Below are 14810 nucleotides of genomic sequence, written 5' to 3' on the forward strand. Positions count from 1 at the left end.
GTACCAGCTCATTTGAAAGGTTATTCAATTCGCTATTTAGTAATACATATAAACATTAACATAATTATGTATACAGGTTGTCCAAAAAATGTTTTTTAAATTAAATTAATTGACACAAAAAGAAGAATATTAGGTAATTTATTTAATTTAAAACACATTTTACTGCCGTCAGATAACCAGTGGCTACGCGTGACTTTTTCTAAAGTGTTATCAAACCCAGATGTAAAAAATCTTGTTTAAAAGAACCTCGCAAATATAAGTTTTTGTTTATTTTATCTGGAAAAATGTTAATAACAGAATCGCAGAAAGAGGGTTCTGTCATTAATCCATTTAAAAAGCGTTACTAAATGAAAATTGGGGAAAATGACGACATTTGATCTTGCAATTGGGTATTTCTTTGGCATGTTTTAATCCGTTTCATTGCTGAAAAACTTCTTTCAACGGATGCTCTTGTAGCCAGAACTATTAAAAATAGGTTTGCCAATTTAAAGGGTTCATGAAATGCATTATCAAGTTCTGAAGACGTTAAATATTAATACAATCTTGTACATTTATTTTTTAATATAATCTGGATCATTATAAAGGACTGTCAATTCTGTTTTTTAACTTTACTGTGTCAAATTTTTGTCCATATAGCTGTACAAATTGATGAAAGGCCCTATCTGAAAATGTTTTGCTTTAAATTAGAAAACCTATTTTTAAGTTGGATAATCATAGTGTCAAAAATTTCAAAAAAAATTGTCAATGACACATCATGTTCAATTGCACGCACACTGTAATAGGTAAGTAACCATTGTAACCATTCAAAAAAGTGGTAACAAGAATACTAATATCCACAGCGCGCTTACGCCTTCGCCTTTCAAAATTTTCAGACACGAGCCGTCTTCGACCGTCCGACCGATAGCCGATGGGCCTTCATTTGTATCCACATTTAAAAGTGGTAACATTAACCTGCAACCGAGTCGCATAAATTCGCCAATATTTTCGTCTATGTAGTTGGTTTTTTAGTGAATTACTATTAACACTCATATTTCTATTGAAAAAAAAAATTAAATGGAATTATTTCACAGTAGTCATAAAATATTTATTTGCAAGATTTTTGACTGTTACCAATGGTAGCAGTCGTTACATGGACGCTTCGCCAGTGCACATAAAAGCTCGAAATATAAGTGGAAGATCAAGTGAATACAGCAAACAAAGCGGCAGGTTGCCTGAATGAAGGAATATGTAGAAATAACAATATCGGATAATAAATGAAAGGCAGAATTTACAAAACAGTCATCAGACCAATAATTACATGAGCGGCAAAAACACGACCTGCTAAAGAGAGAACAAAAAGAATTCTAGAAACAGCAGCGATGAAACCCCTTCGAATAATCAATGGTAAGACCCTATGGTACAAAGCTAGAAGTACAGATATACGACGGAGATGCAAGGTGAACAAAATAACTGGATAGGGACTGGGAAATACCTGGATAAGAAACAGAAGAGTAGAATGGAATGACCACATGAGCCGAATGATAACAAATAGAGTAGTAAGAACGACAAGAGACGGTTCCGCAATAGGAAAGCAATCAGTGGAAAGACCAGGAAAACGATGGAGGGACAACTTACTGGAGGCAATTTGAAAAAACAGACAGTCATGTCTAAAAAGAAGAAGAAGATACCAAAAAACACAATAGACTCGTATATTTGCAACTATCTTTTTCATATGGATAAAAATTTAAATAAGAAGAACAGGCTGGTTTCCGCGCTGGAAGGACTTGCACAGATAATGTCTTCTGCCTAAAACAATTAATTGAAAAAAAATCAGCAACCAATCAAGAGACCCATCTCATGTTTGTTGACCTCCGTAAAGCATACGACAGCGTTCCTGTGACTAAATTGTGGAAATCACTACAAAAAACTAACATCAGCTACACTCTAGTCAAAGCCTTAAAAAATATATATGAAAATTCTTCATCACATCATCACAAGTAAAAATTGGCAACACACTATCTAAAAAGTTCATAGTTAACAAGGGACTGCGCCAAGGCTGCTGTATTTCACCAACTTTGTTCAAGATATATGTTGCAAAAGCACTAAACCAGTGGAAACGTAAATGCCACGGTATGGGTATAGACCTCGGAGAGGTTTGTTTATATACCTTACAATTTGCTGATGACCAAGTCATCATAGCTAATGATAAAGACGACCTACAGTATATGGCAAGAAAACTAAAGGAGGAATATGAACAGTGGGGCTTGGAAATTAATGTGGAAAAAACTAAATACCTACCCATAGGAGCTGAGTTATCCAATATCGAACTAGATGATAATGAACAAATCACATCCTGTAGTGAATACACGTACCTGGGAGTAATCTTCGATAGAACGGGAAAAGACGATGAGGAAATAAAGAAAAGAGTAACACAAGCTAGAAGAACAATTGGCTGCCTAAATGGAATACTTTGGAGCTCCGAAATAGGAATACAGCGAAAATACAATATCTATGAAACACTTACTAAAAGCAGCCTACTTTACGGAGCAGAAACTTGGAGAATAACCGAGAACAACAGGAAAACATTAGAAGCTGTAGAAATGGATGTGTTTAGAAGATCGTTAGGTATATCCCGTAGTATATATAGGGAAAGAGTTCGAAATGAGGAAATAAGACGACGAATTGGAATAGATGGTTACTTAACAACAGACATTGAGAGGAAACAGTTGATTTGGTATGGTCATGTTCAAAGAATGGAAGACACAAGATTGCCCAAAAAGATCATGCAGTGGGTACCACCAAACCGCAAAAAACGAGGAAGACCCCCCAAAAAGACATGGAAAGAAGGGGAAACCAAAGCAATGAGTACAAGGGATCTTAGAGATGGCCAATGGGATGATAGAATGACGTGGAAGTTAGGCATCGGACAACGTCGAAAGACGTTCTAAAACCGATACATACATAAAAATTTAAATAAAATTTGCGCCATGCTTTTTGTAATGCATTTTTTACCTAAAATTGTTAATTATTTATCAAACATTTATTATTAATTTAAAATCAAATGTAACTGCATTATTTTTCAATAATACCTATTGTATAAAAAAATAAACCGTTTTACAACGATTAATTAAAACCGTATACTACGTTTCTTGAAATAAAAATGTTAAATAAAAATTAATTTGCACATTGCAACAATTGAAAATAAGAGATTCCTACGATAGATACGCAGCGAAACCCAATAATTTAATTCCTCTACGGTTCACAGCCGCGCAGCATCTCTGGTACTCGACCGTCGGTACTACCTTGACCGTGGACGAAAGTATGGGTCGTCCGGTCCTGGTACCGCTGCGGGTACCCTTCGTCCCCCTCTAGTGACCACTAGCTCGCGGGCACCAGAAGACGTCAGTTTGCCTCGAGCTTTCTTACAATCAAATCGTTCGTTCTTCTTCTCTTTTCACTAATACGAAAAATGTGCCTCCTCTGAATATGGACAGTCATCCAGACTCCCCCGATTCCCTGGCTAGTGACCAGTTGACGGTTGATTTGTTAAATTCCCGTAGGAAGAGAAACAGGATCATTGTTAACGACGTTGGACGACGGTCGCCTGATTTAAATGTGAAAAACAATAACAACGATGTTGATTTTGTGCTTATGGAGGAGCATGCTGACCACCACGAGAATGGAGATGATGAGGTACGTTTGATACACCAATTATCTTTTCTTACATTTTTAAAATTAGGTTTAAATTTAAAAGATTACTAAATGGTACAGTGACTTTTTACCTTACACTTTCTAGTTTGTACTAGGCACTTTTACTGTTTTTTAAAACTTAGTTTATTTGAAATGACGTGTATCCTAAATTTGAAATGCTATCAGTAAATTTTAAAATATTACAGCCGTTAAAACTACGTCCCCACTATTTTTATTCCGATTTTGATTCTTATAAAAATTTTAAGCATAAACGAAAGTAAAATGTGCAAATACTTCTAATATTCAGATATCATTTCTTGTTTATTTATAGGTAATTAGTCATATTATGTCATATTACCAGAGCCTATTTTACTTCAAATCAGGCCCGAGGCACTACACAATTTTCGGGCCCCTAAATATGACTTAATAATACTAATAACTTTTTTAAGTTTAAATTTTTATTAACAATAAATAAAATTTAAAAACAATTAAACGTTGTTTATTATTACAGTCATACAGGTTGAAGGTTCACATTTTTTAAGATACTCAACTGAAATTTAAATTTTAATCGCGGCTTACTGCGAATTCACAAACAGGGTAATTTTTCTATTGTATTTTACTTCGCGTTAGCTAGATATCGGAAAAAGTTATTTGAAAAAGTACTTCCAAATCTTATTTTAACCCCACATACCAAATTGCATGACAAAATTCGCACTTGTAGTTTTTTCAGTATTTGTAGTCAGGACCCTAAAATTCGCCTGTCCCGTGATGCATCTCAGGCCAAACAATTTTAAGTTTTAGGATCCTGACTACAAATAATGAAAAAAACTAAAAGTGCGAATTTTGTTATGAAATTTGGTACGCGGCGTTAGAATAATATTTGGAACATCTTTTTCAAATAACTTTTCCGATATTTCTAACTGGCAGCAAAATATCGAAATTTTACCCTGTTTTTGGAGTCGCAGGTCGCAGTAACCTGCGTTTAAAATTTAAATTTCAGCTGAGTATCTTCAAAAGTGTGAACATTCAACCTGCAACTGTACAAAACTTCACATTTGTATTTATTTTGATAGCCAAAATGTATGGCTGTCTTCGTCTAAAATGCGATATACTGTATATATGTCATTTCCTTTTGTAAATAATTAATTGTTGAACCATAAAAGGATAGACCGTTCTTTGACAAAAATTTAATGGTTGCTATTGCTGTTATTCGTTGAAAAGGGTTTCTCCAATGTGCCTTTTCTTCTAAATAACTTTTTTCCATTAATGTTAAAATTTTTCCTGCTATGCTACTTCTCTTGACTAACGTACCAATTGATGAAATATATTCTGAATATGAATATGATGAATATTCTGAATATGATGAATAACTATCCTATTAATATTTTTTCAGTCATTAAGTATACCTTTCAAAAGTTAGAAAAATAATAATTTTCGTGGAAATCAGTTTACAAACGTAACTACATTTAGGACTGTACACTAACCATTCACGAAGAATTTTTCTCCATTAGCTTTCATGTCATAAAAAATTACACTTTGCAAATGTCTGGTTTTATTATTATCCAGTTGTGTAACACATTCACTAATATTATCAATGTATTGATTCGGTCGATTATTTATATTTGAGGCCTATAGAATCAAAACCGGCTAGATCCATGTTTTGAAAATTTTCAGGAGGCTAAAAAAACATTAAAAATGTAAATTTTCCAAAAAGTATCAGGCATTTCTCAGTCAAAGGGGCATCAATAAATATCATAAAATGGCACACTATTTTGTCATTTTTCTGTATGTCCCTTACATCTTCAGGAGATGACGGAGATGTACTTGTGACAGGTGAAGTCGCTTGAAAATCAACAGTGGAGTCATCATTTATCATTTCCTGTTCGTAAAATGAAAGAATTTTGAAAATTTATTTTGTTATTGTAATAAAAATAAAAAATTTTTGGTGATTTTTCCGGGCCCCATTAAAATGCGGGCCCGAGGCAGGTGCCTTACGGGCCTAGTGGTAAAATAGGCCCTGCATATTACTTGTTTTTTTTGTAATGCTAAACCTTGAATTTGTCAAATTGTGTCTTCATCAGTCAATCAATTGTTCTTCTTCATAGTGATCTGATAGTTGTTGTGTTTCGTTGTTTTGACTATTATTACTATTTGGCTATTATTGCTATTGACTATTTTCACTTATTCTACTAATTTTCTTTATTGCTATATTGTGGAGTACTTTAAAAAGCAGGGTAGTTTTAGTTCTTTTGGTTTGTTGTTGTACGTGAGTAGTTTCCACATATCGAAGAATGCTGAGAATCTCCTGGACAGACAAAATAACCAATGAGGAAGTACTTACTAAGAAGAATAGAGCACAGCAGGGAGATACTGGATTCCATCAAAATAAGAAAACTACAATGGGTGGAATGCATAAAACGTAGTACCTGCTAATGCTTTAAGTGTGTACTGCCCTTTTGAAGATTTTACTACACTTACAAAGCATTACTACACTTACAAATGCTTTGTAAGTGTAGTAAAATCTTCAAAAATGTAGTACATACTTGCAGCATTAGCAGGTACTACGTTTTATTCATTCCACCCAATATTTGGGTCATATAACACGTGGTGAAAGATATAAACTCCTAAAATGAATAATGCAGGAGAGATTCAACGAAAGCGCAGCATAGGTAGAAGAAAAATGTCCTGGCTGAGAAACCTCAGGAAATGGTTTGGATGCAGCTCAACTCAACACTTTCAGACTGTAGTGTCAAAAGTTAGAATAGCAATGATGATTGCCAACCTTCGTCGAGGAGATGGCATGAAAATAAGATCTTCTTCTTGTAGGTCTTTCTTCTATCGAAGGTTGGCTGTCATCACAGCTATCCGTACCTTATTGGCGGCTGCTCTGAAAAGATCTACTGAGCTGCAACTATACCACACTCTTAGGTTTCTCAGCCAGGAAATTCTTCATCTTTCTATGGATCTTTTGCCCTCAATGTTACCTTACATTATAAGCCTTAATATCTTATATTTCGCACCTCCTGGTAACGTGACTGACCTAAATATTCCAGCTTTCTTGTTTTGATGTTCTTTATAAACTCACAATCATTTAGCAACACTTCTAAATTTGTAACTCAAAGCCATGGTATTTTCAAAATCGTTCTATAACACATCTCACATTCTTCCAACTTCTTTATATTATCCACTTTTAGTGTCCAGCTTTCCATTCCATACAGCAAAGTCAAGAACACGTTATAGCATCTTAAGGCTCTATTTCTCAGCTCCAGAGAAGGTCTCAATTAACACACATTTTATAAATGCTTGTTCTGCAAACTCAATGCGTGTCCTGATTTCTCTACCTTGGTGATTTTTTTCATTTACCCAGGTTCCCAGATACCTATTTGTAGTTATTCATTATTGCTACTTGTTTTTTTCTCGATATCTAACCTTCTTACTGTAAATTGCTTAGATAATAATCATGAACTTGGTTTTCTTAACGTTCATTTGTAGGAGACCGTATCTTAGGGTTCATCAGTCTTCCCCAAAGGCACAAATTTCTTATCGTATTCGATTTGTGTACTTTGGATGTCTCTAAATGCTCTATATGGCCTATGCGATTTAATTTCTCTCCTGAACGGAAGATTTTTATAATCTTTATACTGCCGAAGTTTCTTAGGTCATCTGCTGGTTTTTCCTTTCAAAAAATGTCCTTTACTTCTTTATTTCAAAACCCAAAAAAAACATTATAGAGCCCAGAGCGGATCCAGAGAGGGGGCCATGCTGCCCCCTCCCCCGAAAAATTAAAGAGAATTGCTGATTTTTCGTTGCTAATAGACAAATAACTATACTTTAATAACGATATCTTATCGTTTTTGAAACTCGTCATTTTAACCCTAATGTTTAAAAATTTTCCCACAGAGCCACTGGTAACCCCCCCCCTAAATAGTACAAAGCAGTACTATTTATGTATATTATTGAGAAATAAATTTGATGGTTTTTTGTATACATATTTGCATTATAATTTTTTACCTTAATAATTCACCTATCTTTCTAAATTAATGATAATCTTATAAATATTCTTCTTTCTGTGTTGAATTTTGTACCTGTCGGATAAAAAACGTTGATTAAACGTGGCAACGTCTTACGATATCTGAAGCATACCCTGCGGGAGGGTTCCCCAGTTTACCTGGGGCAGCTTTTAATGGGACGGTATTTCTCTACCTGTTCTCATCTCGGAGTGCGATGTCACTTCGTGGCGGTGTTTTCGAGACAAACGTTTCAAACCGTGTAAAACGCATAAATAACTTGATCAATGAATGAATTTTATGTTCAAATGAGTTGTGCTGTGCTTGGCGGTGCATCTTTTCTAAGAATCGGTATGTTAATATATCGATGGTTTAAGTGCAAAATGTATCCTCAAAAAACACTACAGGAAAAATAAAAAGAATTTTGGTGTTAAAAAAGTGTAGAAATGTAATTTTTCTACGGCCGTGCTAAAAGAGCCACTTTCACGCACGCATTTTGTTTCCGAAAGTTGCACTTTCCCGCACGGCGTGAAAGTAAAATACCTTTTAATATGGCATTATAATATATTTTAATACATGCAATAAACTAATATTTAGATATTATTTACTAATTTATTTCAAATTTATTTTATTGTGTTCATGTTTTAATGAAATTAGCGCGATAATTCGATGAAATAAAATTATTTTGACATAATATTAAAAAGTCAGATCAGTAGACAATTGCAATGGTTTTGAATCGTCGTCATGGAAACCAATATCGTCGTCGTGGTAACCCATTATATTGAAAGTTTGATTTTGACAACCTTGTCAAAGAATTAATTTGTATATTTTCACTTCTAAATAAAAATTGATATAACTCTATTTTTGTGGCTTTTTTCCAAACGTACGGCCCTAGAAAAAATATTGTTCCTAACTCATGCGGAAAGTGTCTTCCCCGCACTCGACTGCTTGCTGGAACTCCGCTATCGCGTCATTCGGGTCAACGGCAGTCTCGTGCGTGAAAGTATCACTTTCCGCACTAGTTAGGAAAATAACTATTTCACATTATGTTTTTGACTGTTTGTAATATCATATTGCGTAGAAATATTTTATTATTTCAGTTTGTTGCAGTGGTCCCCTAGTGTTATTTCCCCCCTAACAAAGTCTAAAATTCAAGAAAAAACTGTAGTACATTCTTTCACGGTTTTTGCTGTAAATTTTAAAGGACCGCTTGGATTGACATGAAATTTGGCATACGCATAGCTAACATGTCAAAGAAAAAAAAAGTGATATGGTGCCGATGTGTGCTTTTGCCCTGGGGGTGAGTTTTACCCCATCTCGGGGGTGAGTTTTACCCCATCTCGGGGGTGAGTTTCACCTAATCTCGGGGGTGAAAAAATATATGTCCAAGATTAAGTCCCGAAATGGATAAACTGATCATTTTAAGCAACTTTTGTTCTATAGAGTTTTTCCACCAAATCAATACTTTTCGAGTTATTTGCAAGTGAATATGTTCATTTTTCAACAAAATAACCACGTTTTTAGACGGTTTTTCGCAAACAACTCAAAACGTAATCATTTTGTCGAAAAAAATATTCTTAGCAAAACTATAGATTATCAAAAAGTGAACAAAACGGTGTATATATTAGGTCTCTATACCTAGCAAAAGCAGAGTTATAGCTAATGAAAAATAGGTTCATATTCGAAAAATTCCAAATAGAATAATTCAATGTGAAATATCCAAATAATGAAGCATTCTTGGAGAAAACACATTACAACTTTTTTAAAGTGTTTAAAAAAAGCTTTATTTGTTTTTATAAAAAAAATTTCTAGCATCAAATGTAAGCTAGTTACGCTCAAAATAAAGTTGGTCCCTTTTGTTTTGGCAAAAAAAATCAGGAAGATCACCCCCCAATTAGCAACTTAAATGAAATTAATCGTTACCGCTTCACTGCCGTTTTGCTTAAAATTAGGTTCTCTAGCCTTTTCCGTGGCTATTTTAACGAAAACATTTTTCACCCCCGGGAAGGGGTGGAAACCACCCCCCAAGATAAAAGCGCACATCGGCATAGGTTAGAGTTTGTTTCTTGAGCTATTCCCTACTTACTGTGAAAATATCAAGTAAATCGATGTAGTAGGATGGAATTCGGAGCCAGATACCCTCATTGACTGCCCTATTTAGGACTGGAATTCATCTCAGCTTGAATGAAATACCTACGTTCTATAGAACAGGTGCCTAACGATATGTTGTAGGAAAATTGTCGAGGATATAATTGTAACGATATTAAAATCGTTTTGGCCATTAAAGATTATTACACAGGAAAGATATACAAATAGATACAAAAATCGTTAATGGTAATTTAGATTTGTCGGTTAGTTAAGCGATTGGTTTCGCACGTAGCACTTTCCAAGGTTATCACATACAGTATCACATATTATTATGATTTCTGTGATTTTCCGGATTTGGCTCTGCATGGACTAATTTTGATTTTCAGAAAAATCATTGTTTTGACGACGTTTCGGAAAAGTCACTCGTGCCAGTGTCAAGACAGACTAATTCTATTTGTTCCTGGTGTTCGAGAAGAACTGATTTTCAGGCTGCTGAATGCTGCGCTTAAAATTCTTGTAGTTAATAGAGCTCCATTTTCCCGGCCCCTTTTGATTTCCTGGGAATCGGGAGTCGGTAATTTGGATTTCCCGGGAATCGGGAAATTTAAAAATAAAAAGAAGAAATTGTTTTTGTTTTAATTCTTTAATGCAATTAGTATAAAGACGTATAAATTTGATTACATATTAAAAATGTTTAGAAAAATTCGAAAATTTAAAAGAAAATTCAAAATTTTAAACGACATTTTAAAAATAGAACAATATATTTGTGTTTAATCTGAATACTCGTTGTTTTTGTTGAGTGTTTGATCTTTCAGGCTGGCTATTTTTTTGCACAGAAATGTGCTGAAGTTAAAAACGCATTTTTTGTTGATGTAGGTCTGATGCTTTTTAGTGCAGGTCATTTTTTTAAACGGCCGGTCAGCTGATTTGCACCAATCTAATAACGTATTAAATTTCCTATGTACTAATTCTTCATAAACATAATTTTAATTCAAAATAAATATTTTTGTTATAATTCTGGATGCTTCCAAATGAATCAGATCGTCGCATAAACAAAAGAATGTTTATGCTGACTGATATGATACATTCTGATTTAATGCCAAAATTGGAAGGTTTGAAATATAATTGAAAAATAAATATTTGAAGTGGAATAATTTAAAATGATTATTAAGCAGACAGAGATAGTAATTATATCAGAATAATTTATTCATTGTGAGTTAGTATTATTATATTGTTACACAAGACTATTTCTTGTTATTTAGAGATATTTCTACTTACAAAACTTGAACGTATTCCTGAAATTTGAAGAAGTGTGTTTATGTACAGGGTGTTTGATAAAGAATGGTCGATTTAAGCTAACTTACCTTATTACGAAAGTTGATAATAACCGAAATACAGGGTGCCAACGTTAAACTTTTATTTTATTTATTCTTGTATATTTCCTAATAGGCATCGGATAATAACACGAAATTCGGTAAGTAGGTGTTTTTTGGGATGAGAAATCTAAATTCGTCACCAAAAATGATGTAGAGCGCTCATTTAAGCTCATTTTTTATTACCTATTCTATATGCTTTTTGAATCAAAACTAGGACCTATAGTCTAGTAAAATAAAATTACGCTACATGTAAATCAAAATGTACATTCGTACAGGTTGAAACAAATTTTATATCAAAGTCTAGGTGGGTACAAAAGATATTTTCAAGAAAGTATCCAAATCATACAAGGGGATCATTATTTAAATAATTAAAAAGGGGTCATTTTTGCAAAAAACTTACTTTTTTAACTGCTGAGGTCATTCAATTACTAATGAAGGTGTATAGGACTGTTTTCTGGAAAGTTGAAGTGTAAATTTTTCACATCAGACTTACAAAATTAAATTTGACCCCCTATTTATTTAAATAATTATACATAAAACTTTAAAAACAAATTTGCAAAAAATTATTTTTAGCGTTTTAAATAAGCACTATAAAATATCTTATTTTACAGGAGAAGTTGCGCTATGTTATCAGTATTAATCAAAAAAAATTGGTCCAAAAATATTTAATATTTTTTGAGATATTGAACTTGTTTATTAAATGTTACTCTATTTTCAATTGCAAAAACGCGGTTGTTGCCAAAGAAGTATTTACCTGTATTAAATCTTATTATTTTTATTTTCTTGTATATTTTCGATAAATGTATCGATAAATTCAAATTTCAATTAAACTTCCCCCTAAAATGGCATTTGAAAATTATTCAAATTTGTTTATAATTTGTTTTTTTTAATATCGTCGCGGGGATTAAACATTTTGAAATACCGTTTCGATAATTGGATTCCTGGGAATTTTTCACTAATTAACAAATTTTTTTGTCTTTTTTTCCTCTTCTTTTTTTTTCTTGGAGTTATATTACTACGGGCCCTTTTAGGGTTAAGTTTCATTAAGGATGTCGAATCTCTAAGTTGTAGATTCTAGACCTAAAAATATTAAGATTGGTCTAAAATCACTTAAATAAAATGTGGCTACTTACTGAGTTACAGGGTGTTTTATTTAAAAATTTAAAAAATATTTTTACCAAGTACTTTCAAACTGTTTGTCGTATCCTTATCATACTTGACAGAAAGTGTGGATACTGGGTACTATACAGTCTACTAAATTGTGATAAACAAAAGTTTCTAGCTACTACCAGAGGCGTACGACAGGGGATAGTTAATGGTTGACCCTTCCCAAATTCTACGCCACTGAGGGAATTACTATTTTAGCGAAATTTTTCGATTCTCTAATACTTTCTATGTAAATAATATACTCTTTACTGGTACCGATTAAGTCATTAGTTTTCGAGATATTGGACGTTAAAAATGAAACGGCATAGTTTTTTTTTTGGCTTAGACTTACCGTCATATTGCCAGACACATAAGGAATACAAGTTATCAAGTTATACAAAACAGGTTTAAAATAAAGATAACAACTAAAAGGTATTAATTAAAAATGTTTAAGGGAATTATAATGATAATTTGCTGTCTTTTAAAAAGTTAATTAAAGGCATAGTTATTTTGATTCATTCATTCATTCATTTTAAACTTCCAATATCTCTCAAACTGATGACTTTATCGATACCAATAAAGTTATTTACATACAAAGTATTGGAGAATCGAAAAATTTCGTTAAAATAGTAATTCACTCAGTGGCGTAGAATTTGGGAAGGGTCAATCATTCACTATCCCCTGTCGTACGCCTCTGGCACTAGCTAGAAACGTTTATTAATCACAATTTAGTAGGGTGTATAATAGCTACACTTTCTGCCAAGTATGATAAGGATACGTCAAATAGTTTTAAAGTACATGGTAAAAATAATTTTTAAATTTTTAAATAAAACGCCCTGTAACTCAGTAAGTAGCCACATTTTATTTAAGAGATTTTAGTTAAATCTTAATATTTTTAGGTCTAGAATCTACAACTCAGAGATTCGACATTCTTAATAAAATTTAACCCTAAAAGGGCCCGTAGTAATATAACTCCAAGAAAAAAAGAAGAAGAAAAAACGACAAAAATATTTTATTAATTAGTAAAAAATTCCCAGGAACCCAATTATCGAAACGACATTTCAAAATACTTAATCCCTGCGACGTTATTAAAAAAACAAATTATAAACAAATTTGAATAATTTTCAAATGCCATTTTAGGGGGGAGTTTAATTGAAATTTGAATTTATCAATACATTTGTCGAAAATATACATAAAAATAAAAATAATGAGATCTTAAGCAGGTGAATATTTCTTTGACAACAACCGCGTTTTTTCAATTGAAAATATAGTAACATTTAATAAACAAATTCAATATCTCAAAAAATATTAAATATTTTTTGACCAATTTTTTTTTGCTTAATACTGGTAATATAGCGCAACTTAGTCTGTAAAAAAAGATATTTTATAGTGCTTATTTAAAACGCTAAAAATATTTTTTTGCAAATTTGTTTTTAAAGTTTTATATACAATTATTTAAATAAATAGGGGGTCAAATTTAATCTAGTAAGTCTTATATGAAAGATTTTCTCTTCATTTTTGCGGAAAAAAATCCCATAGACCTTCATCGATAAGTGGATTACCTCAGCAGTTAAAAAAGTATTTTTTTTGCAAAAATGACCCCTTTTTAATTATTTAAACAATGATCCCCTTGTATGATTTGGATACTTTCTTGAAATATTCTTTTGTACCCACCTAAACTTTGATATAAAATTTGTTTTAACCTGTACGAATTTACATTTTGACTTTTTTTTATTTTATTAGACTACTACAAAGCAAAAATAAATAGATAAACTGAATAAAATACTCTGAAATTGGATGTAAATCAATCATTTTTATTAAATTGATAATGATTCGGTATAAACTAATTAAATGGACAGTTGAAAATACAAGCAATCACACTTATAAAAAATATTCAGTGTTTTTTGATGAAAACAATAGTTATACCTCAATTATAAAAATTATAATGTTTTTTCATGGAATGCTTTTGCGACACTTAGAATATCATTGTCTTTTTGCACTTGCATCCAGTTTTTCTTGCAGCTGTATTTAAAAAATAAAAAATTTTCTGATTCAACTGAATCTCTCGTAGCTTCAACCGTTAACGATATTTTAGAGCCTTGGCTTAGGACTTTCAACTTCATCTTTGCAGCAAGAAATCATAAATGACATTCAGGATGAAGATTACTTAAGGAAGATAATAGATAATAATTTTAATGTTAACCTAAGAGAAGACAGTGATGCTGAAGGTAAAGGTGATCTCAGAAACATCATTGGAGTGATTCTTCAGACAAATGACGAAGGATTTTACAAAGTTTGCACCAAACTTGGTGTCCTTCAGATACCATATTTTTGGTTTATTTTTTCTCACTTAACACATTCACGGATACAACTTAAGTTGTAGACAGTCACGTTCCACTGTAAGTGTCTGCATATGCAGTCGTGTCCACGAATATATTAACCATCGGATGACCAAGGGGGGTAAATTTGAACCCCAGTGTATGTTTTTCTTTAATAAATTCAAAAGTATTTTGAATTTTAACTC

General features: G+C 32.5%; 1 protein-coding gene across 3 annotated transcripts in view; it reads left to right on the plus strand.

Annotated features, from left to right (window-relative positions):
* The window catches only part of LOC126887160 (transcription factor AP-2-epsilon), a 311642-nt gene that overhangs the window by 154073 nt on the left and 142759 nt on the right, over nt 1–14810 (plus strand). The window contains exon 1 of one of the 3 annotated variants that reach the window (XM_050654523.1): nt 3268–3672. The exons of 1 other annotated variant lie outside the window; for it this stretch is intronic. In XM_050654523.1, the coding sequence (XP_050510480.1) occupies nt 3466–3672 (207 nt within the window). In that variant the 5' untranslated portion in view covers nt 3268–3465. Of the gene's footprint in view, nt 1–3267; nt 3673–14810 lie in introns of those variants that run through there. One more of the 3 variants, XM_050654524.1, reaches the window with a different exon arrangement.

Source organism: Diabrotica virgifera, chromosome 6 (assembly GCF_917563875.1).
Source record: "Diabrotica virgifera virgifera chromosome 6, PGI_DIABVI_V3a".
NCBI lineage: Eukaryota > Metazoa > Arthropoda > Insecta > Coleoptera > Chrysomelidae > Diabrotica > Diabrotica virgifera.